At 33.1% G+C, this 25,729-nt stretch overlaps 1 protein-coding gene and 1 long non-coding RNA gene across 4 annotated transcripts; both read left to right on the top strand.

The window, feature by feature from the left end:
* Nucleotides 1–1,733: 1,733 nt before the first annotated feature.
* On the top strand, nt 1,734–25,729 carry LOC148618358 (uncharacterized). 3 transcript variants are annotated; one of them, XM_088577155.1, is made up of 11 exons: nt 1,734–1,862; nt 3,668–3,766; nt 9,980–10,072; nt 11,579–11,708; nt 12,768–12,831; nt 14,068–14,151; nt 14,645–14,793; nt 15,069–15,218; nt 20,813–20,852; nt 21,613–21,800; nt 22,496–25,729. In XM_088577155.1, the coding sequence occupies exons 2-11, from the start codon at nt 3,697–3,699 to the stop codon at nt 22,530–22,532; spliced, it is 1,005 nt and encodes a 334-aa protein (XP_088433281.1). In that variant the 5' UTR covers nt 1,734–1,862; nt 3,668–3,696; the 3' UTR covers nt 22,533–25,729. The 3 variants fall into 3 exon arrangements, with proteins under 3 accessions (XP_088433281.1, XP_088433283.1, XP_088433282.1); XM_088577157.1 differs by having other exon boundaries at nt 22,607–22,819; XM_088577156.1 differs by lacking the exon at nt 1,734–1,862 and adding an exon at nt 2,865–2,970.
* On the top strand, nt 17,250–18,908 carry LOC148618359 (uncharacterized). Its single transcript, XR_015921284.1, has 2 exons — nt 17,250–17,886; nt 18,155–18,908. It is a non-coding gene; the product is annotated as an uncharacterized LOC148618359 (long non-coding RNA).

Genomic DNA, 25,729 nt, shown 5'->3' with positions numbered 1-25,729 from the left:
TTTCAGAAATGACCTAACTGTATTGTACTACCTAATCCACCCTAATCCACCCGAAAAATGCTAAACGTTTTCCCACATCTCTACTACTAGGGCATCTACAAAGATAAATGGGATCACGACAAAAGCCCCCCCGGACATAAGCCCCCCCCCCCGAATTTCTAATTCTGTTTAGTGTATTTAGAAAATTTCTTTTTAATGTAAATGGTTCAATAACTGTGTGTGTGTGTGTGTGTGTGTGTATACAGTTATTGAACCGTATTCATGAAAAAAAAACTTCCTAAATACACTAAACAGAATTAAAAATTACACACAAAAAAAGACAAACACAAATAAAATGCAATACCAATATAAAAGAAACAGTCACAACAAAAGAAAAATAAAAAAAATGCACAAACAAAAAAACAAACAAGCAAACAAAAACAATAATAAATAAATAATTTATTTTTTACATTAACATTATGCTTTTTATAAGATGGGGGGCTTTTGTCCGGGGAGGGGGGGGGCTTATGTCCTAGACCCGTCCTAAATTGGTTGAGACAAATTTTTAAAAGTTGCGAATAAATAGTTTTTCGTTAAACGAATACTTGTTTGATTGCAAGTTAGTCGTTTCTCCTTACTTTTCATGTGGTCATGTCGAGTCATCTAATCATTTCCTATATTACACTGTCCTAAATATGATTTATTACGCAATGGGCTAATTTTCTCCATTGTATATATGATATAGACATTAATGTTAATATTCTGCTGTACGGCTCAGAACAACTTAATGAAGAACAAAACATAGATATGTTCCATAATGTTCAGAAATTCATATATGTATATATTTTGTAAGGATAAATATTAAGTACACAGAACTTTGTATAAGCTTATTTAGCTTGTTTCCGAATCCTAATGTGTTTTTGAATGTTAAATGTCATAGTAATCTTGTAATACTTGTAAATTTATCTGCATAAATATGTTTAAACTAAAGACACACTAATGACCAACATCACCTGATCCTGGACAGTCGCATGAAATCTGGGGTTTTATTAGGATTTAACCACCCCTTCAATGTTAGATCAAAAATGGACTGAAACAACAAACACACCATAAAATTCCCTGAATAATGCATCCAATTATCTCCATGGAATACATCAACATACACCACATAGGTAAAATGCATGATATATCCACTGAGTTGCCGCTCATCATGCCAAATGACATAAATCATCCCGCTAAACGATGTTCTTTATATTTGATACGGTAAGCTATAAAGGCAGCCACATAATAGTGCAGGAATAAGTCGGTGAGTAGCGGAGCACATTTTGTTCCCACTGCAGTGCCGACCAACTGTTGGGAACACGACATGTCGATAAAAAAATTACATTTTGACAAAACTTCTTCAGAATATGTAGAAGATAATTTGGAATCGTATTCACAAAGTCTGGAGAATCTCTATAAAGTACTAAGCATTTGTATTTTGGCGTTCCATCGTGTCGACCCCGATGTTGTGAAAAGAAATTTTCTGACCTTCAAATTTCAAAAATAAATATTCTTCGGAAAAAAATGAAAATTTAAACTTATAGTAGGTATATTTTGCACCCTCCTTTTCCCTCGACAGCAGGTCTCCTAGATCCGCACCTGAATTAAAACATAAAATCATAAGTGCTTTTTGTGTGTGTGTCGTTAACGGTTATTTTACCTCAATGGCATTTAATTTTTGTACGGGATAACATTCCAGGTTTTTCTTCTATAGATGCACGATACCAATCGGGACTTCTCGGTCATTTCCCCTCAGCTTGTGCAGTAACGGGAAAGAGATGTTGAAACATACTAGTTCTAATCTGACAAATTGATAAACAGATACGAGTTACCAGGCGAAGGTATTACTAAATAATCTGTCATCTCCGGAGTTTGACAATATGACACACACAAGTTGTACTTTTTATAACCCACCACACAAAGTATGTGATACCCCCCACCGTCTGTCCGTCAGTCCGTTACCTTAGCGTAGATACATGTAGGCAGGTCAATTTTATTTAACGTCGGTGAATACCCCAGCATGTACAAGTCAATATAAACTCTAGAGCTTATTAACCGGTCATGTTTGTGGCGAGGAAACCCCAAAATTCCAGGCTGGAAAATCAGTGAAACCCACAGCAGTATTGACCTCTTGATTAGCCACTTGGCCACCCTGCCAAGTCCCTGACAGTTTCCAGATTTAGCACTTGAGAATAGATCAATGTTTTATTAATTTTGCATACTGTGAAAGTACTTTTATTCATGGGTACCAATTTTCTTGGTTTAGGCCATTAGTGAAAACTTATCAGTTCATTGATTCTTGAATACGTGGTTTGACAACTCCATCATTCAAACAAGTGGAAAATTTACTCTTTGTTGGGAATCAAATTTCATGGTTTATTGAACCCACAAAAACCACGAAAATTGATACCCCACTAACAATAATAATCTCACAGTAGTTTTTTTATTAGTACCATAAAATTCAGGTTAAACTCAATTTTCAGCAAAATCCAAAATAAAATATTTTGAATATTTTGCCATCACCCATTTTTTACCATTACGTGTTCGGGAACAGTACTGCTCCAAGCATAGTTTTATAAATACCAGGCATCCAATGTCAGGCATTTATTGCTTATTGTCCTGTAATTAACAGGACCCCATTTTACAGCATAACCTTTGGTTCCTATGTACAACAGTTAAGTTTTAGAAAAATTAGAAGTCAATCAGGTGCTTGATTGTAATGGGAGGGTGAAGGCATGTCCTGCTGTAGCAGCTGCCCTGTGTTATCGCAGTATTTGATCCAGGAGAGAGGGGGTTAGGTGATTTATTAGTTTTAAAATTTTCTTAATTTCAGGCAAAATTTGGCCAAAAATGAGCAAAAAATACCCTGGGATCCTCCCTTCTTTTTTCCAAAATCTGTGATCTGCCCTTTCATTGCCAGTGAGTAAAGTCTGATTAGCATCAAGTAAGGTAGGTTGTCAATCTGAAGAATTTTAAATGAATATAATAAATGCAAGGGAGACTTTAGTTAACCAAAGTGGTTTGGCTACTTTCCCTTGGCTGTTCCATTGACCTCCCTTGTTAAATCCCTAATCTTGTGTTACACAATATTTTGAGTGAATTTTAATCACCAGATAATCACTGTTGTAGGACATTCAGTTATGATGTGAGAATTGATGAATATTGGTCAAAAAGTGCTCAATATGAAACAAAAACTAATGGTAATCAAAGATAAAATCCCACCAGTGATATTGTTGGTTCTTTTTCAGTAGTACCTCATCCTTTTGTAATTTGAAAAAAATGTGCATCAACTTTTTAATCTGGGAGATTTAGAATTAATAAAAATATTTATCTAATAGCATATATGGGGAGTTACTAGAGAAAAGACAAGTCTTTAGCAGTTAATTTGTGCAATTGAAAAAAACATTTCCAACGCATTGACTACTATTTGGGAGGTTTCTCTTTTTAGTGATTTTTTTAGCCATTTTTTGACAAATGGGGAAACTTTCATTAGGGGGAAATAGCCTTTAGGGGGAACAGCCTTATTTCGGAGGTAATTTGAGGCAAAAAAATTACTACCCTCTATCGATCATCCTCAATAGGACTTTGAGCATGAAAAAATGGAGGACCTTTGCATTACAGTATTTCATCAGTTATTATGTTGTAGGCTGTGATACCACGAAAGCAGTAATTACAATGACTAAGGCTTTGTTCAGGGTAAAGCTATCATCTTTACTACAACCCATGAGATGTTTGTGTAAGAAAGGTAGGCAATGTAACTTGTAAGGTGTTTCTTTAAGTAAGGCAGGTCATTGAACCTAAAATGTGTTGCTGTAAGTAAGGTAGGGCAATGTAACCTGTAAGATGTTTCTGTATGAAAGGTAGGGCAATGTAACCTGTAAGGTGTTTCTGTAAGGTAGGTCATTGAACCTAAAATGTGTTTCTGTAAGGTAGGGCAGTGTAACCTGTAAGATGTTTCTGTACGAAAGGTAGGGCAATGTAACCAGTAAGGTATTTCTGTAAGTAAGGCAGGTCATTGAACCTAAAATGTGTTTCTGTAAGTAAGGTATGGCGCTGTAACCTGTAAGATATTTCTGTAAGAAAGGTAGGGCATTGTAACCTGTAAGGTGTTTCTGTAAGTAAGGTAGGGCAATGTAACCTGTAAGGTGTTTCTGTAAGTAAGGCAGATCATTGAACCTAAAATGTGTTGCTGTAAGTAAGGTATGGCGCTGTAACCTGTAAGATGTTTCTGTACGAAAGGTAGGGCAATGTAACCTGTTAGGTGATTCTGTAAGTAAGGTAGGGCAGTGTAACCTGGAAGATATTTCTGTATGAAAGATAGAGCTATGTACCTGTTAGGTGTTTCTGTATGAAAGGTAGAGCTATGTACCTGTTAGGTGTTTCTGTAAGTAAGATAGAGCTATGTACCTGTTAGGTGTTTCTGTAAGTAAGGTAGGGCTATGTACCTGTAAGGTGTTTCTGTAAGTAAGGCGGGTCATTGAACCTAAAATGTGTTGCTGTAAGTAAGGTAGGGCAGTGTAACCTGTAAGATGTTTCTGTACGAAAGGTAGGGCAATGTAACCTGTAAGATGTTTCTGTATGAAAGGTAGGGCATTGTAACCTGTAAGGTGTTTCTGTAAGTAAGGTAGGGCAATGTAACCTGTAAGATGTTTCTGTACGAAAGGTAGGGCAATGTAACCTGTAAGGTGTTTCTGTAAGTAAGGCAGATCATAGAACCTAAAATGTGTTGCTGTAAGTAAGGTATGGCGCTGTAACCTGTAAGATGTTTCAGTACAAAAGGTAGGGCAATGTAACCTGTTAGGTGTTTCTGTAAGTAAGGTAGGGCAGTGTAACCTGTAAGATATTTCTGTATGAAAGATAGAGCTATGTACCTGTTAGGTGTTTCTGTAAGTAAGGTAGAGCTATGTTCCTGTTAGGTGTTTCTGTAAGTAAGATAGAGCTATGTACCTGATAGGTGCTTCTGTAAGTAAGATAGAGCTATGTACCTGTTAGGTGTTTCTGTAAGTAAGATAGAGCTATGTACCTGTTAGGTGTTTCTGTAAGTAAGATGGAACTATGTACCTGTAAGGTAATTCTGTAAGTAAGATAGAGCTATGTACCTGTTAGGTGTTTCTGTAAGTAAGGTAGAGCTATGTACATGTACCTGTAAGGTGTTTCTGTAAGTAAGGTAGAGCTATGTACCTGTTAGGTGTTTCTGTAAGTAAGGTAGAGCTATGTACCTGTTAGGTGTTTCTGTAAGTAAGGTGGAGCTATATACATGTACCTGTAAGGTGTTTCTGTAAGTAAGATAGAGCTGTGTACCTGTTACGTGTTTCTGTAAGTAAGGTGGAGCTATGTACATGTACCTGTAAGGTGTTTCTGTAAGTAAGATAGAGCTATGTACCTGTTAGGTGTTTCTGTAAGTAAGGTTGGACAGTTATTGCAGGAGGTTCTCCTTAATTAATTGTCTTAAAAATTCCCCCATATTTCAAGGACAAATCAATATCAGTTATTTCATATTCCTATACTTCACCCATCGCATCCAAAATTTTCAATTATAAAAGGCTATTGCAGAATCTCGAGATTGAAGACTTCAAAGCTAAACCACCTGACAGTTCTTGCAAAACCTCTCCATTCAGATGTGGTCCTTCTGGTCACGTCGTTACGGGAGATTTAACCATTATCGAAAACGAATCTCTGCGTAATATCCTTTCTAAAGGTCCCAAGTACCGTGAACCACGCTCCATAAATTGGAATTATAACTTTAAAGTTCATATGGATGCTGTCGAGGACTATGCAAGAAAATGGATAAAACGAGAACAAGTAGACATTGATTATCTGTCAGAGTGGTTAAAGGCTGTGAGGTCTTTAATTTTGAAACGAATGAAAGTTTTAAGTAGGTCAATGAGTGCCAAGGCTACATCAGTTTACAAAGACCCCGATGTAGCAAAAACATTGTCTATTATACATGACAAATATGTTGTCGTACCAGCAGACAAAGTCCAAAACAACATTGTTTTTGTCTGCAAAACGTTTTATATCCAATGTTTGTTATCAGAGGTAGACGTAGAAAATAATAGCAGTGATAAGACCTATACTGCTACACTCTCTCTAAAGTAGAGATTGTGGAAAACCATAAATCTGTGCTATCCTCTTTTGGTCTCTCTACCAGGGACGATGATTGTGATTTACTGTCTATGTACTGGATTCCTAAACTTCACAAGAATCCATACAAACAACGTTTCATAGCTGGATCTTCAAAGTGTACCACCAAACCTCTTTCAAAACTTTCAACTTCTATACTCACAACTGTCAAAGAGGGTCTGCAGTCCTACCACAACACTTGTTACTCCTGTAGTGGTATTAATTCAATATGGATCCTGAAAAATTCGAAAGATCTTTTGGAGACAATCAGTTCAAGACTATTATCTGAATATAATAGCATTAAAACCTATGATTTTTAAACACTGTATACTTCTATTCCCCATACTCAGTTAAAATCCTGACTTAAAAACATTATACATCGTTGTTTTTCCAAAAAAGATGGTACACCTAGATACGATATATATATTTCTTGGTAGAGATTCCTCATACTTTGTAAGAAATAATTCCAAATCATCTTCCAAATATACAGAGGAAGATGTTTACAAAATGTTGGAATTTTTAATCGACAACTTATTTGTCCAGTGTGGTGGACATGTTTTTCAACAAACAGTCGGCATTCCAATGGGAACAAATTGTGCTCCTTTACTTGCGGACTTATTTCTTCATTCTTATGAGGCTGACTTTATAGCTGATCTGATCAGAAAGAAAGAATATCGTTTGGCTAGATCCTTCAATCTCAGTTTCCGCTATATAGATGACGTATTATCTTTAAACAGTCCTAATTTCGGGGATTTGATACATCGCATCTACCCAAAATAAATTGAGATAAAGGATACTACAGACACTGTGAAGTCAGCCTATCTTGACCTACAATTAGAAATTGATGATAAAGGAAAACTATTGACCAAACTTTACGACGAACATGATGACTTTTCATTCAGAATCGTCAACTTTCCTTTCATCTGTGGCAACATCCCTTCGGCTTCTGCGTATGGAGTGTTCATATCACAACTCATACGCTATGCCAGAGCTTGCCGAAACTACGCAGACTTTTTGTATCGCGCTAGACCTCTAACAAATAGGCTTCTGGAACAGGGTTATGTTGCTACAAGATTGAAGTCATCACTACAGAAGTTTTATGGTCATCATCATGAACTAGTGGATCGTTATGGTGTATCCATCAGCACCATGAAAACTGATTTATTCAACGGGTCTTAGTTTTCCTTTCCTCGTATGTCTACCCTGGACTTGACTGGACGCAACTCGGCGGGTGTTTCTAGAAAAGCAGAGGACGCTTACCCTACCGGTGCACCTGGTCCATGCTCCCAGTTTTTAGTGGAGTCTGAGTTGCTCATTTACTTTTGTTACTTTGTATTTATGATTTTAGTTACTTTATGTTCTTTGTTGTGTATGTCTGTTTTCCATGTCTGGTCTTTGTCCCTGGATTACATTTTTTGATTACTGTTATAACCTTGGTTCCCTTGATTACTCCTTCACTTAATTATATGTGAAATGTTATGTATACACACAGTGTACAATTTTTATACAAAATATGCTAGTATATGGATGCCCTACTTTCTCTTCAAAATAAATAAAAATGGTTTTTGCTTTCACTAGCTCACCTGGCTAAAGGATTTTGATCTGTGGAAAAAAAACATGGCTGCTGTTACAGAAAAATAGAATGTAGGGCTCAGACTGTAGCTTTTGGTATATATCTCCAAAACCATAAGGTTTAGGTAACATACCACTAATTGGACCAATGAACTTTTAGAACGTACGCAAAAATAGTCCTACACAAGTTTTATTGCACTTGTGTTTTGTTGCTGTGGAAAAAATTCAATCAAATCTACACAGGTGAGCTAGTGTTTGGCAGGGAATTATATTTTCTTCATTTCTACAGAAAATGGTCACTGTAACTTACTGAATTAAATATTTTTTTTTTATGAGTTCTGCATGAAGGCCCCTTTTTGTGAAATGTAGGGGAATTCCCATTCTATTTTTAGTTCATTGTCTTATAGGAGCTGGTGTCACACTACAAGGTAGTAAACCTCACATAATATTTTCAGGGTTGTTAGTGTAAACATGCAGCTTTTAGGTGATGTATAGTCTTCAGGTTAAACTTAAGGTATGAGCTCCTTAACACATTGAACTTAGTGAAATTAGCATTGGAGCCGTTGAAGTGACATTAGTGGTTTGTAGCCTTTAGCCATATTCTGACTTAGGGTAAAAGTGTAAGCATGATGAGATCTATCTTTGATGTAATCTGTTAAGCCATGTTGGAGTTATTGCCCTTTTTTTTAGACGTTTTGTTACTATTTTTGATGTCATTTCTTTCAAAAATCTTCTCCTCTGACACTACTTGACCAATTGAAACCAAACTTGGTAAGAATGTTCCTTTGGGTATCCTGCATAGAACTGATATGGGAATTTAGATCCGTCTAAAAACATGGCTGCCATGACTAAAAATAGAACATAGGGGTCAGACAGTAGTTTTGCATATTGGTTTAGCCAAATTCTTTCAATTGGTGAAATGCTTCTTATCATAAGGCCTACAAAAGTCCTGAAAGTTGTCAGATGATTCCTTCTAAGATTTATTGCCCTTGAAAGTTGAAAAATGATGTTTTTTGTTGTTGTTTTTTTACAATTTTCAGCCATTATTTTGAAAACTATGATAGATGGAAAGAAAGTTTCAATTGCTGAAATGATCCTTATGATAAGTCCTACCAAAGTCTTCTTGAGTCAAAATTATCGGACAACTCCTTATTAAATTTATTCACTAGAAGTGAATCAGGGCCGTACCACAGGGTAAATTGAGGTAAAAGGGTACTGGGAGGATGTTCCCCCACTTGTGTGTCTCTTGGGGGTTCTGCCCTGAGAGAAACTTAACTGATTTTTGTGTGATTTTCTTGTTTTTTTTTCACTTGAAGACATCAAAAGAATGTTAAAGAATTTAAAAGGGGGAAAAAGATGCACATCTAGCATGTCTATCATATAACTATTAACATATTGCATTCAGATTGCATTGGTCTAGATATGAGAGGATATAAATCAACATGAACGGTAATCATGTTGTATGTATAAATATGAACTGCCGATGGAATGATGATATATTTAATAGTTGACTAGTACCTTAGTTTTTTTTTTATCAGTATATATATGACACCAATAGTTTCTTGTAGTAATGCTACACAATGGGTAGATTCTTTTTTCAACTTTAGCTTTACATTGTTATGATATTAAGTTACTTTGTTCTCTCATATTAATTGAAATTGCTGTTTGCCAAACTGTGTTCAGTGGATGTAGTATATCTAATGTTTTTAAACTGTTAGATACTGGTAAGATTGGGAAGTGTTTTTATAATTTACATTTTTCTTCTGATTCCTCTGGTTTCCGCTTCAATGAACCTGTCTTAAGCCAATTTGCAAAGACATTATTTTTCTTTAACATTTTCTTTAAACTGCAGGAAAATGTCTGTGTGTACATCGTTTTTTATGATAAAGACATCGCTTCTGACGGTAGATAATCACTGTATATAACAATGCAATCAAGATCGTGTTCTTAATTATCTTGAATCTAGGTATTAAAAAATTTGGATTTCGGGCGACTAAATTGGTCTTTTTTAAAATGGTATTTCATATTTTTCTTGTTGCCAAGCCAGTGTTTGCCATTTCAAAAGTGAAGCATTTGCCTTGTTGCCTCAATTGCGCTACAGCCTTGTGAATACTGTGAAAAAGATTAAAAAATTAACCAAATAATATGGCTAAACAGATGCTCAAAAAAGTCCTCATAAATATATAATAATGGTTACAGTTAATGCATTTTAGTATTCAAAGTGATTTGGCAGAAATAACTTGAATGTACTATATTTTTAAAGCGACTGAAAACACAACATCAGATATGAACAGAACTACAGAATCAGCTATTGATAGACTGTATAAAATGGTGATGGGTAAAGTACCTCAAACTGGTGAGTAATTCTTTGGATGTTGATGGGTAAAGTACATGCACCCCAAACTGGTAAGTAATTCTGTTAATGGTAATGGGTAAAGTACATGTACCCCAAACTGATGAGTAATTCTTTGGATGGTAACGGGTAAAGTACATGTACCCAAAACTGGTGGGTAATTCTTTGGATGGTAATGGGTAAAGTACATATACCCAAAACTGTTGAGAACTCAAACTGTGACGTCACATTCTTACAGGATTCCGTATTCCAGTATCCCATGCCTAGTGCAATCTATGTGTGGGGAAATTGTTTATTAGGTTCCACTTTCTCATGCGCAGGTAGAAACTTGAATTTCTGAACAGATTTGTTAAGTTTCTATTGTGGGAAAGTTAATCTTCATTTGGATTTTCCTAACATTCCTACTCATACAACAAAAGAGGTTGGAATTCCTTCATAACACATCTGCAAAAATATTGGCAAGACACCCATTAGCACAAGCTTGCCAGACATACTATAGCACTACTTGCCAGATACCATATAGCACAACTTGCCAGACACCCATTAGCACAAGCTTGCGAGACATCCTATAGCACTGCTTGCCAGATTCCCATTAGCACAAGCTTGCAAGACACACTATAGTACTAGCTTGCCGGACACCCTATTGCAGCACAAGCTTGCCAGACACCCATTAGCACAAGCGTGCCAGACACACTATAGCACAAGCTTGCCAGACCCCCTTTAGCACTGCTTGCCAAATACCCTATAGCACAAGCTTTCCAGACACTGTATAGCATTGCTTGGGTAAAACAATCCTGGGACACTGTTTTAATATGGTGAATTAAAAACATTAAAGGCATCCTGTCTATTAAAGGACTATGTATAGTTTGTACATGACCTGCTTTATACACCTGTCTATTACATGACTACTGTCTAGTTTCTACAATAAGACTTCAAGGCATTTCATAGTTTGTTTTTTTTTTTTTTTTGTTATTTTCAATATTTTCCTTTATGTTGACTCTTTCATTGATTTCCAATTATTTGTTTCATAGTTGTGGGACTTTGAAAACACAAAAAGAGTTTAGCCCAGCTTTTTATTTGTTTTTTTATACTTTGTGTTTGATAGTAATGTGAAGGTGTGGGAAAATTTTTTTTTGATATATTAAAAAAAAGAAGTGTAAAATTGCTGTAAAAAAAGCAATATTTTCCATAAATTATTTTTTTCATTCAATTTACAGTTATATGTGTTAAGAAATCTAGCTAAATAAGTGAGAATTCGCAGGTATGCTTCGCTGTTAGCTTGGACACTGGAGCTTACATGATAACAAGCTTGTTGAATAAACAAGTTACATAGAAAAAATGTGGGGGAAATTTCCATGAGACAACCACACAATCAGTTGTTTACAAATAAAATATACAAAAGGGAAAAAATCTAGCTTTATCATGGAGTAGCACTTAGAATATTTAAGTCTACAATGAATAATAATTTTTGTCATTTCAATAATGCTGTTATGTATGTTTTGATTTCAGTTGTGGTAGTAACAACTGCAGAGTATGATATACTAAAACACAGATGGATAAACAAAGGAATTACATGTACATCATTTACCAATGTATCTTACCATCCTCCAATTGTATCCTTCTGTGTCAATCATCCAAGGTATTACATGCTGATTGTGTAATGAACATTACTGTGTGAATCGAGATGATTTGTTTAGATAATCAAAATATGATCACAAGTAATCAAATGATCAGAGAATGAAAAGATATAGCGAGTATGTGGAACTAGTGCTGTGCATGACTAATCATATTTTGGTTATTTATTACTACTATTAATTTCTTCTCTATGATTTGGTAGTTTTATTTACTTCTTGGGCAGCTAGATATTCAAGATATCAGACCATGGACGATGTAATACAAACTAGTAATATTCACCATTGTGATGGGTTGTTGTGTGAGACATAGTTGATAAAATCTGATTGGTTGGAGGCAGTAATGTGATGTTTCATGCGTTGTTCTGCCATAACAACAGGTGATAGTGACATAGACGGACAATTATTAGAATTTCTGCCATGGCTGATGCTGAATATCCAAATATTCCAGGGGAATCATAGAAAAAAAGATTTATAACTCTTAAAATATCAACTTACATTACTTGATTTTATTCATGACTAGTTTGTTATGATGTTTAAATGAAATAACATGAGTTGATGTCTTGCATTATTCAACTAAACCTTTAATTTTTCTGTAGTTATGTTTATCTTTGTTTGTTATTTAAACAGTGAGCTTGGTTTTTAGATTATAAATATCCCAAACCATCAGTAATATCTTATAACATGAATGTCACAAGAGTTGAAAACTGTTAGTCCAAGAGGAAATTACATTACTTCAAATATTGGTAACAGAACCGGATCACTATTTCTAAATAATAAACACAAACCTAAATTACTGAATACAAGATACATGTAAATTAGGTACCAGCTTGGTATAGTATACCTATCATTTTTTCTTCAGAAATTTCAACATGGTTATGATAATAAAGAACAACAAAACAAACTACAAAACTAAGATTTTGTAAATGTCTAATTACCTCCTGTCAAGTCACAAAGACTGTTGTCTATCTCTGGTTAACTTCAGCTACAGTTACTTAAATATTTATTGGTCACTTATAAACCAAATGATATTATTACTATTGAAACCATTTCTTGTTTATTTTTAGTAAAATGCACGATCTTTTGTTACGAACACAGCATTTTGCCATCCATGTACTAGCAAAGAATCAGGTATGTTAATAATTGTATGATAGATTTATTTGTGGTTGGTTCTCTTTGATGCAAGGTTATTATATCACCAACATGCAAATTGGATGATAAATATGATATTATTTTATAGATAGCAGTGATTTATAAAATGTTTCCAGTGTAAATTTTTGAATAATTCACAGTGAAATAAATTTGGTAATTTCACTCATGCACGCCTAGATTTGATGAGTGTGTTGTACTTGTTTCACGCATAAGTTATAATCTTCATGCGTTCTTGGCACAAGTGATTAAATTTTGGTCATTCACTCTTTTCAATTAATTATCCTATTAGGAATGTCAGTCTTTCAATTTTTATACTTCCATTTCATGGAGGTGTAGTCTCCTCCTTAAGAATAATTGCACGATAACTTCAAGCAATTTTCATGAAATTTTGTTGCATTGTTTTTTATTTATAATTGTAATTATTATAATTTTTTGTGAAATATCAAATCACAAACAAAATTCAGAGCTGTATCATGCTTGAAATCTGTGCCCATATTTTCCCATCTGTTCAGGGTTCAACCTCTGCAGGCACATCTAGATCTGCACACTGTGAAGCATTATTTTCTTCTTTTTCACTCATATGACAGAGTAAAGTAAATTATTTATATTTGATATGCTGAATTTAATGTTATATTAAGATTATAAGTCCATTTTCAAGATGGTCTACAAGGAGGTCCTGGGAAACAAAAATTCAGTTCTAGTGGATCTTCAGTATGTTACTTGGGTTCTGTTACGAGTTGAATCTTATTGTGTATTAAGATTTCTTGTTTAGGCCATGTTTTTAATTTAGTCAGTGTCGGAGTCCAAAATGAAATTTTGTCTGGATTTACACAAAATAATAAATTGTATAAGGTACTTGATATTGTGAAACCAAATTGGTATTAATATTTATTTATATACATGTATTTTTTTGGTGTATTTTGGCCCCATTTTTCAGTTAAGATGAAAGGGTCTATTGGTTACAACAAACATTGAACTGTAGAGATACATTGATTTTCTAAATCTTATGTTTTTATTGTATAGTAGACTATGATAGGTAAATGCCCTAGTTAGAATTCTTTTCAAGTTTCTAGACCACTTTCAAACTGCCAGAAACCTATGTGTGTTTATTTGTTAATGTTTGAAAGGTAAAAAAATTGATTAATATTTGCAAATTGTACATGTATAAGAATCAAGGCCTCAAGAAATGAATATAATTTGCTGATCTATTTAAAGGTATCCTATGGTGTGGAGTTCTCTAAACATGTAAATGATGATGTTGACCAGTTTGTCAGAGTACCACATGTACAAGGGCATGAGGTTTGTAGGTTACAATACTAGAGCTAAATTGAAATATAAAACAGCAAAGAATCTAAATCCCTGTAACCTGAAAACCAATAATACACTGTGGTTTGATTTCCAGTGCAAACTTCTGTTCATTAATCCTAAAATCCTCACAGGGAATACAGATGGTTTTAAATTTCTGTTCATCAATCCTAATATCTTTACAGGAAATACCTATAATTCTTGATGGTTATAAACTTCAGTTCATCAGTCCCAATATCTTTACAGAGAATCCAATAATTCCTGGTGGTTATAAATTTCTGTTCATCAATCCCAATATCTTTACAGGAATACCTATAATTCCTGATTGTTATAAACTTCAGTTCATCAATCCCAATATCTTTACAGAGAATCCAGTAATTCCTGGTGGTTATAAACTTCTGTTCATCAATCCCAATATCTTTACAGAAAATACCAATAATTCATGATGGTTATAAACTTCAGTTCATCAGGCCCAATATCTTTTCAGGGAATACCAATAATTCCCGGTTGTTCTGCTGTAATGCAGTGTCGAGCAAATTCTGTACATACAGTTGGTGATCATCATGTGTGGTATGGGAGTGTGTTTGAAGCTTCAGTGTCTGATGATGCTCCTGATACTTTGTTGTACTATGTTAAGTATGTTGTTCTGTAAAAACTTATACTTGTAATTACAAGACATGGAAGATAGAGAGCTGCAATCTACTAACGCATAGGAAATCTAGAACAACTGCAGTTAAGAGAAAATATTAACCTGGTAATACTTTGTGTTTAGATGTTCAAAACTGACATCTTTCTGTATATTAGTGATGTCACAGTCAGACTATTCAAATGCAACTATTTAATTTAGAAATCTTTGAAATTTTATCGTCTGATAATCTGTAATGAAAGTTTAAAATGTCCATGTGTTACAGGTCTTTCAGATCTGTAGGAGATGAAATCTTTATACAAGCATTTGAAAATGCCACCTTGCCATATGAAGATTGGACACATGAAGCACATTTAAGAATGGCTTGGAATTATATTACAGAATATGGCAAGGAAAAAGCTACTCCTTTCATCAGGTCAGTTGCACTCTAATTTTTATTTACATGTAATTCAGGTCTGTTTATCTATCTGTCTGTCTGTCAACACAAAACAATACACAATATAAGTGAATATAAATTATTTACATATATTAATTATATATTACAAAGATCTCTATATTAGATTTGGCAAAACTTAAATAAAACTTCATTTTCTGTGCAAAAATGCTTATTTTAATAAACTGTTATCAAAGTAGATAAGTCTCGCCTGTTCAATACTGTCAATATAATGGTGTGTTTGTTAAATATTATTTTTTATGTTGCTTTCATATTATGTATAATAATATAAAATTACAAAATTATCATTTTTGTGTTACCACTACAAAATGTATTAGGCGACAGATGGATGGACACTCAACTAAACTTTTAGGAGGCCATCACAAAATACCTTGCCACTTCATGTGGCAGGGTATATAAAGTTGTCACACAGTTACAACATGTTTGATAACTAAATATATATACTGGTAATATTATGAAGTAGGAAAGGACTAAGGAATTGGAATATCTGACAAATGGAAGATGTGAAATACTTCACTTTAAAATAACATGTGATTATGAATGGCAAAAATGTGAGTAGCTGGGGATTAAACACAAAATCTGAAAACATTACAAAATTTGAAATTTATTACTTACCATGTGAAGATGTACATTTCAAATTTCTGTAAAATGTTCATTTTTGTTGTTGTTGAAATATCAATGATTTTGAGACAGGGATGGACACGATATACATATACACAAACGTCTCAGAATGTGACGACTGTATTCGCTACACTGCTCCATCAGATCAAATTGATACATGGAAGATAACGTAAACATGTAGAAGGGTCTGACATGCATCATTAATTTTATCCTCTATCTTACATAATAACATCTAAAATGAACTGTCCCGTACTACCATACATCATGTACTAAGTTACGGCCCTAGATTAATCCTACAAGGAGGAATGACCCGGCCAGCGAAAGCCATATTTTTATATAGCCTAGCTGGCCGAGTGGTCTAGGGCGTTGAACTTAGTGCAGACAGTGTTGCCATAGATGTCACAGTGGTACGAGTTAGAGTTCCGCAGAGGGAACAACCAAAAATTTGCATCGCAAATTTGACAGTTCTAACATCGTTGGGAATTTTTCAGACCTTTCTATATATATATATATATATATATATATATATATATATAATCGTCTAAATAATAGTCAACAATCACTCTTACGGGGTGATGGATCGTTAACAACAATGTGAAACATAACAATAAATTGAATAAAAGTCTGAATATGTTTAACATCACCAGAAGATGGTAAAATTTAAATTGAATATTACAAATAACTGATATCCTTCCTCAGCATAAAGCTCATAATACTATATGATATGAGCATAAAATCACAAAACTTCATGAGCATAAAACTCACAAAGTTCAAGATCAAAACAGATTCAGAAGCTGAATTGTGTACGCTGTGGGTGATTGTACCTTTATCAAAGGCTCACATAAGCAACTGATAAGGAGCATGAATGAAATAACAAAGAGGGTCTTTTTATCAAAGTTACAATTAACTGTGGAAAACAATATAAAAATAATATATATATATAGAACGTCTCAGAATGTGACGACTGTATTCACTACACTGCTCCATTGGATCAAATTGATACAGGGAAGATATGTAAACGTTTAGAAAGGTCTGATGTACCGCTGTGACATCTATGGCAACACCGCCTGCACAAAGTCCAGCGCCTTAGACCACTCGGCCAGCTAGGCTATAGATGTCACAGCGGTACGAGTTCGAGTCCCGCGGAGGGAACGACCAAAAATTTGCATTGCAAATTTGACAGTTCTAACATCGTCGGGAATTTTTCAGACCTCTTTATATATATATATATATATATATATATGCTGAGGAAGGACATCAGTTAGTTTTTATATATATATATATATATATATATATATATATATATATATATATATATATATATATATATATATATATATATATATATATGTCTAAAGGATTGTACAACGATACCGATAAAGATGTGAACACACTATAATAAAATATATAATGGGCAAAATTTTCAGTCAACAAATGACCTTCTTCAGTGCCTTAAATAAACTGCTACTGTAATTGAAAAGTAGACATTCATAATTTAATAATGTGTAGTGATGGACCCTTCATTTTAGTATAAAATTTATATAATTTTCTATAACTATATATAAAATAAGAATAAAATTGTAAATTTGCAATAAAGTATATTTCATAATTTCATATAAATAAATAAAAGCTAACAACATTATTCATGATGTTTAAAAAATAATAGAAAATTTAATATTTTGCAATAATTATTTTCAAAGTAAGCATTATCTAACAGTTATTATACTGAGCAAATATTTAAAAAAAAATAGATAATTCATAAAACAAACTAAGTGGTCCAAGCTTTGCACAATTTGAAGCAATTAAGCAAATAATTAAATGATTAAAGTCTGGAACTACTGACAAATTCTTTTGTGATGGTACCTTCTACACATGCCCTAGTCTCTTTTACCAAATCTACACCATACACATACTTATCGACGACAAAATGACATCAGTTGTATACGCTTTCCTACCAGGAAAAAGTCAAGCTACTTACACCCGTTTTTTCACTCTACTACATGACAAGGTAAGCACTAAATCTATTTAGAAAACATATGCACATTTTTGATTTAAAATAAAAATGATGAGATATGGAGTAAGTGTAATTGAGACAAATCCCATTAAAGATTTTGTAAAAAGTGCAAGTGAATTACACATTTTTGTAACTGTTATGACTTTAGGCTTGCAGATAAATACTTAGAATTTACTATATTGACATGTTTTCTATAAGAGATTTTTGTAAATTGATAACAAGTAACAATTACATCAATTATAATGTATACTTTTTATTATAGATGGCAGAACATGGACTTCAATTCACTGCAACCAATGCATATCTAGACTTCGAGACAGCTGCTCACAATGCGATCAAAGATGTGTTTCCAGGCGTACATACTAAGGGATGTTTCTTTCATTACGCACAGGCCATCTGGAAAAAGACACAAGCCAGTGGACTACAAATACCGTACTGAGACAACAATGATGTGAAAACGTTAGTGAGACGTGCTGCTATTCTTCCTCTTATACCCATGGACGCCATTGAGGATGTTTGGTTCCAGGCTCTTGAAGACCGTGACGACACCAACATCTCACAAATAACTCAGACTTTTACAGATTATGTCACAGAGCAGTGGGTGGAAGGAGACCGAACACGTTGGAACCACTTTGGAACACAGGGACCCAGAACCAACAACAACATGGAAGGGTGGCACAGCAAAATAAAGAAGATGACACAACAAGCCCACCCCAACATATTTACTGCAATTAAGATGTTTAAAGATGTTCAAAATGCCAACGACATCAACAGAATAATTATGTTGTTACTTGTTGGAAATTCATGTTTTATATTGATATTTATATTAAATTACATATAACATTTGGATAACATGAAATTGAAAACAGTGGAATAGTGCTGTACTGATAATGTATGTCTGTATGTCATTTATTGTTATAACTTTATGTTGTATGCTTATTTATATTTCATACGACATTTAATGAAATAAAATTGAAATCTTACATTTAGTCTTCTATAATTATAATAAAAATATATTTCATAGGTGAAAACAACAAATGTAAAATTTAAAAAATATAGCCATATTATCATCAATAAATTAAATTTTAATCTTTGATGATAATATCTGTATATTTTATATTTTAATCTTTGATGATAATATTTGTATATTTTATTGTTGTCATCTATTAGATATAGATGTGTAGAATTTGACATAAATTTACAAAAAATACAGGTAACTTTAATTGTATGCCCCTTTAGATGGCCTCTTAATCCATAAAATTAATGACATGTTGTTTTAATCCAGTAGGCGTTCGGGGAATAAACCGATTTCACATCTGCTGACCAATTACTTGCACACCTGTCAAAATTCCAATCAAATATAACAGGTGTGAAATAATGCCTCAGGTTATATTGCAGAGATTTTATTGTTTTAAACTGTTAATACAATTTGTAGAAAATGATAAAGTCAATTTTTTCTGTAATGATAATGAAGGAAATTAAAACAATATTCATGATGCATTAAAATACATAATAGCATGATTGATTCATTAACATATTTTCTATTCAAATATCATAATTAAATGTGTTTTCTTCTATAGAAAATTACATAAATGAACTCCTTTCAAAACCCAATGTTCCAATACAGACTCTTTAAAACTGACATTATAATAGTTGTGAGATGTATTTGCGTGTTTTACAATCTCCAGCTCAATGTAGGGCATATTCACAATTTGAAGGCGGGGTTGCACCTTAGCAAAATGGGACTGGATGCTATGAACGTTTGCCAATTAACGAACGAACTTGCTTTTCCTGTGGGGATTAAATAGAGATAGAGGAATATGTATTATTAGCATGTCCATTGTATGAAGACCTGCGAAAAGAGATGTGGGATTCTATTGTCAAAGAACACGAAAACTATAACATGATTACTAATAAAGAAAAACTGTCTATTATATTAGAGAGCCAAAACATCAATGGGATCTACTAGTGTGCCAAAACCTGCAAGTTACTTTTAGACAGAAGGAGACGTTTTTTATACCGATAATTTATTACAATTTGATTTTATTTTTTAGAATTTTAAGGTGTAATATACTTGTCTTATTTATTTATCTAATTTTGACAATTTTAAGCTATAAGTTGGATAAATGTTTAGTATAGTTTTCTTTTTTAGAGTTTTATTTTGCTTTTTTTATCGTCTCTCATAATTCTTAATAAAAAGCATTAATATTTTTTTAATTCGTGTGTAATTCTTTTATGTATTTTATATATATATTAATGGTGAAACGTAAATGAAATAAATATCTATCTATCTACCTATGCAAAATGTAATTGAAAAGTAATTGATAATTATAGAGCTTTGAGAAGCTGTAATCGATTAAATTACAATTACAAGTAATTGAAATCAATGTTGTTTAAAGATTACTTTCGATTACTCACTATGTTGTAATGGATTACAATCAATAACTCACTATGTTGTAATGGATTACAATCAATAACGATTACTGATTATAATTACCTAAACTCTGTTTTGAGAATCAGATTTTGTGCTGTCATTATCTTAAAAATTATTCATAGACATTGACTAAGATTTTGAAAAGTAGTTTGTAACAGTATTTACGCTATTAATTTTGGCTCCAGTGGGTTAATGACAACGTACACACTTCAATGTTCAAGAAATTAGGTTTTTATAAAATGCATATATACCAGTAAAACCAGGAAGCAATTTAATATCCCAAAATATTTTTCATGCAATGTAATACAAACAGTTAAAGAATCTGTGGTCAATGAAGTGTAAAATTAGACATAACACAACACAATGATGTCTCAGCTTATGACTAATTCTACACTGTACATTTTTTATGAAATCAATACCTGTTGATTTCATAACCATTTAAAAGCTTTAATTATCAACAGTTGACCATTATAATTCTTATTTCAGGGAAGGGATACAAAAATTTAATGAACTGAACAAAGATAAAGTAAGTATATTTTATTATTTCAGTGCTTTGTTTAGTACTTAATGATTTTTGGAAGAAATTTTTGCTTCTGATTGGTTTTGCCTTAACAGATGATTATAGGACGTATTAATTATGAAAATCATCATGGGTTCTGACAAAAAAATTTAATTATAAAACACCTTATTTTTTTTAATTTTAAACTTCGTTACAACTGGAAGTCAATAGTTATTACCTAATGGTAGTGTCATGATGGTTATGGACCTGAAAAAAAAAATCCAGAAACTTGGTGGGGCTTAGCCTTTAAATGGACAGGGCAGTAATGAAAATCTCTAAGTTAGCTTGATGTAGCCTTATCTTAAAATATAAAAGTACCAGTGTTGATGTAACATTGTTGCTGCTACATTGTGATTGGATGCCATGAAGGAATATACCACATTATCTCAAAAGTTTGGTTACCAACAATGGCCACATTTACAATGTAATAGCACTGTGATTTCAGGTCAAGCATGGATAACATATGAAACAGTGACTGATTTTAGGTCAAGTTTGGATACTATATGAAATAGAGACCTTGTTAAATATCTCAATTTAAGGTCCAGTTTGGATAATAGACCCTGTTTTATATCTCTGTGATTTCAGGTCAAGCATGGATAACATATGAAACAGTGACTGTGATTTTAGGTCAAGTTTGGATACTATATGAAATAGTGACCTTGTTAAATATCTCAATTTAAGGTCTAAATTGGATAACAGACCCTGTTTTATATCTCTGTGATTTCAGGTCAAGTTTGGATACCATGAGACAATAACCACGTTTTATATCTCTGTTGTTGCCGATGCCATACAAAACTCAAAAGGAGTATTGGACTTTGAAGAATTGATTGCCAAGAACAAGTTTTTATTTGATAAAAGCTTTATATCTAGATACTATAGTAAAGACAGATTATACTCTGACGAGGCTAGATACAGGTAACTATTCTCATCAGGAAAGTTTTCACCTAATATTTCCATTAAGTTTTGGACGCTCATTGGAATTTCTTTTAACTTTTTAATTTTTCATTAGTTCCTCACAATGAACATGTTTTCCAAACTTTTAGAAGGCCTGGAATAAAAGAACAAGCTGTTGTAATTGATGTTACTCACATTGATCTCTTTGTAATTGTAAATCCCACCAGTATCATTGGGTAAACAACTTAAGCATAGATATCATAAATATTTTTAACACTCTGTGACTGATTTCACAATTATATAAAAAGAGAGATGTGGTATGATTGCCATTGTGATAGTCATCCACCGAATGCCAAGCAAAGAACTATTAAACTTCTAAAGGTCACTACACAGTCTTTAATGATGGGCAAAACCCATACCATAAAACAAGCTGTAAAAGGTCCAAAAATAAATGATGTGAAACTTTTCATAAAAGACGAAAATCAACCTAATCTACAGAAAACGGATAACAATGAACATGAAGATATAAATAACCACAGGATTACTGGTTCCTGGCTTAGGACAGGCCCATAAAGTTTGTGATGGGGTTAAACATGTTCGTGAGGATTCAATCCTTTCCTAACCTGGGACAGTGGTGGAAAAATACAGCAATGAAACACTGTCAAATTTGGATTATGTTTTTTTTTTGTAATGAATGGCTTTTTTGTCTGTTTCAGTTTTGTAACTCCAGACTTGTGTCCTCTACCGTGCTAGCTGTAGTCTCAATGTGTGAAAACAACACTGTGTTATTCATTTTTTGTTTTATTTTCTTTGCCTTGTTTTGACAGTACCTGTAATGGACAGTATAAATAGGAAGGAAAGAAGATGAAATTGTTAAATCACTGAATATCAAAAATATAGAACAAGCTGAATGATTTCAAAGTGAAATTAGAAAACTTCCTATAGAAATGTATTCAAAGTTCAAGGTCACATTGTCACATACTATTACTATACACGTAACTCAGAAATAAACAGGAAATTTTAGAATTTCCAAAATATCATTTTTCTGTTTATAGCAGAAATAGACAGTATCAGCATTTAGGTCTATTCTAGTAAAATCTCCCTGAAGGGGATGGAACACCACAATTCATAAGGGTACCACCAAGAGAATTTCATTTTTGCAATGCATTGATTGTGTAAATGTCAGAAATACCTCCAACCAAGGTTTAAATTTTTTAGTGGTATTCCACCACCCCCTCCCCCCAACTCCCAGGGAAATTTTATTTGAATAGCCCTTTTGCATTATGTTTTACTGTTAATGAGATTTGTTGTTTAATTATGAGATACTAATTATTTGTTTTTTTGTTGTTTTGATAGGATCCCTAGTATTAGTATGATCTGTAGATTTTTATTCTTCTTCAATTATTGTAGCATTATATTATCATCATTATAAATTCACTACAATATTTTTATACCCACAGTAAACAAAATTAAGGGAGATTTATAGGAATATCCTGGCACACCAGTCTTGATCTGTCTGTCATTACATGTACTTTTGTGGTAATCTCTCCTAAATGATTACTTGGAATTTATTAATGAAAGTAGGATGTACCTGTGTATAATGATGTTTTGGTGCCAGCTACAGCCTGCCCTGGGGTATGGGATTACCTCGTCATTCATTGATTACCAATTGGCCTTGGGCTGACATTTTCATCCCACTGGAGTTGTTGTATCTTTGACATATGCACCATACTTATTTTCGTTATATTTATCAAACTCCAAGGTTTGGGATGTCCTTAAATAGCTCCTCCTACACTGTTCAGTGGATTTTGAAACTGTATATGAAAGTTTGGAATCACATGAATCTCTGCATGAAGGAATATAAAGATTGAAAATTTCTTTAAATGGTATATATATATATAATAATCAGTTGTTACAAGCGGGGGGGTATCACTCAGTGAGGTTCTAGTTATATTTATTAATATATTTTGTCTATTAGGTTTTGTCTTGTCTGTTACCAAAAAAAAATCAAAAGGGAACTGTCTTACCTTTATTTGACTTGATTTCTGAATATCGACATATATTTTTATTCTAATTACTGACAACTCTATATTTTTCTTAATGTGTTCTACTCACATTCTACATTTTTAATGAAAACTTTTTTAACAAATAATGGTGAGTCGAAGTAATACTTACTAGATGATCTAGATAAATCTTGTCAAGTGTGCATCATTTATGTGATATATTCTTAACGTATGTTTTATTTTCGTATTTGATATTACTACACTAAAGATATTTTCCATGTACAATGGGCTATTGGTAGCCTTTAATAAGGTGGAAAGAATCATTTTGGTGTAATTAACCTATATTTTTATCCAATTCCCTGTAGTTAGTAAGACTGTTGCTGTTATTGTTTATTATTGATAGTCTTCTATTTTTAGACAGTATTTAATCTTTATCTTATGCTTTGTCGTAAGATAGGGTTAAATGCTCTCAAAACATGCGGATTGATATCAATAAACGATTTATTGATATTAATAAATAAGTAATAAATTCCACCACGCTTGCCATACAAGTAGTTTGTATAATAAATGCAAGTAGTGGAGTAACATCCTAACTTATGTTGTCATGGAACATATGACAAGATTATTTAGCTTGGCTTGCCACTCACAAAATATTGTAAAAATTTGTGATGCTCTTTTATTAAGATAATTTTATATAGAATTATTATTGAAGTAATTTTTTATTCGGCTTTTGATGTGATTTTTTTTATTATAGTTGAAGTTTACATCTCTACCAGGATACTATTATCTAATAAGTTAATTTCCAGGCCTCAATAAATTTTTTTTTTAAAAATCCTTGCTTTTTAACATTAACATACATGCAGTTTTATAGTTAATAGATTTTTATTATACCCCACGCAACAAAGTTCTTTACCCATTTGTCCATCACAACTTGTCATACCCCGCGGAAACAAAGTTTTCTGGTATATAGATTTCAACATGTCTGTCTGTCTGTCTGAACTATTATCTTACCAGCTTGAAGCATTGGTATGGAACTTTGTAAGATGTAATATAACCACATGAAGATATGTATACTGTCCAATATTTATGTTTAGCAAAAAATGTAGAAATGTCGGCTGTTGAACTAAGGGTTTTTTTCAGCTAAGTTGATCTCACGCGTTTTCCGCACCTCTTCTGCAAAGATTTGCAGGATTATTATGAAACTTAATGGGTGTTACAGGGATATTATTATTACCATATTGAAATGTGCATATTGTCAGGAAATTATGTTTGGGCAAAAATTGTGGAAGTGGTGGCTGTTTAAACTTAGGCATTTTGCAGCAAAACTGGACAGATGCCTGTCAAACCCTGTACATCAGGGGATAATATTCATATTCTGCACAATTTTTATGCGGATAGACTAAGCACTTTAGACACACAGTTTTGCTGCCATTCTAAAACATCCAAACCATAATTTTTTACTTCTTTTGTTGACAACACAATTGCAGAATATGACTGCAAATTTACTTAAAACATAAATTCCTGACAAAATGCGCATCTTCATTTGGTATTCGAACGCTCCATTGAGTTTCATAGCAATACTGCAAGGCATTGAGGACGGGGTGTGGACAACGTATCAGACCAAGATTGGCTGAAAACGTCCAACAGCGTCATTTCTACAATGTTTGTCCAAACATAATTTCCTGATATTATATATGTCATAATAAAACTAATTAAAATTAGATCCATCAATTGTTCCATTCAGTCACAGCCTGTAGGCCTACATGCAGTGACTGAATGGAACAATTGATGTGTCTTTAATTAGATTGTTACATGCTCCCAGTTTTTAGTGGAGTTGCTCGTTTCTTTTTGTTACTTTGTATGTATTATTTTGGTTATTTTATGTTCTTTGCTGTGTGTGCCATGTTTGGACTTTGACACTGGAATACATTTTGTTGATTTCCGCTA

The sequence above is a fragment of the Perna viridis genome, chromosome 4 (assembly GCF_037379345.1).
Source record: "Perna viridis isolate PV_CMFRI_1.1 ecotype Kerala chromosome 4, ASM3737934v1, whole genome shotgun sequence".
NCBI lineage: Eukaryota > Metazoa > Mollusca > Bivalvia > Mytilida > Mytilidae > Perna > Perna viridis.
Note: the sequence above shows the minus strand (reverse complement) of the source record. Positions and strands in the feature narration are given on the sequence as shown.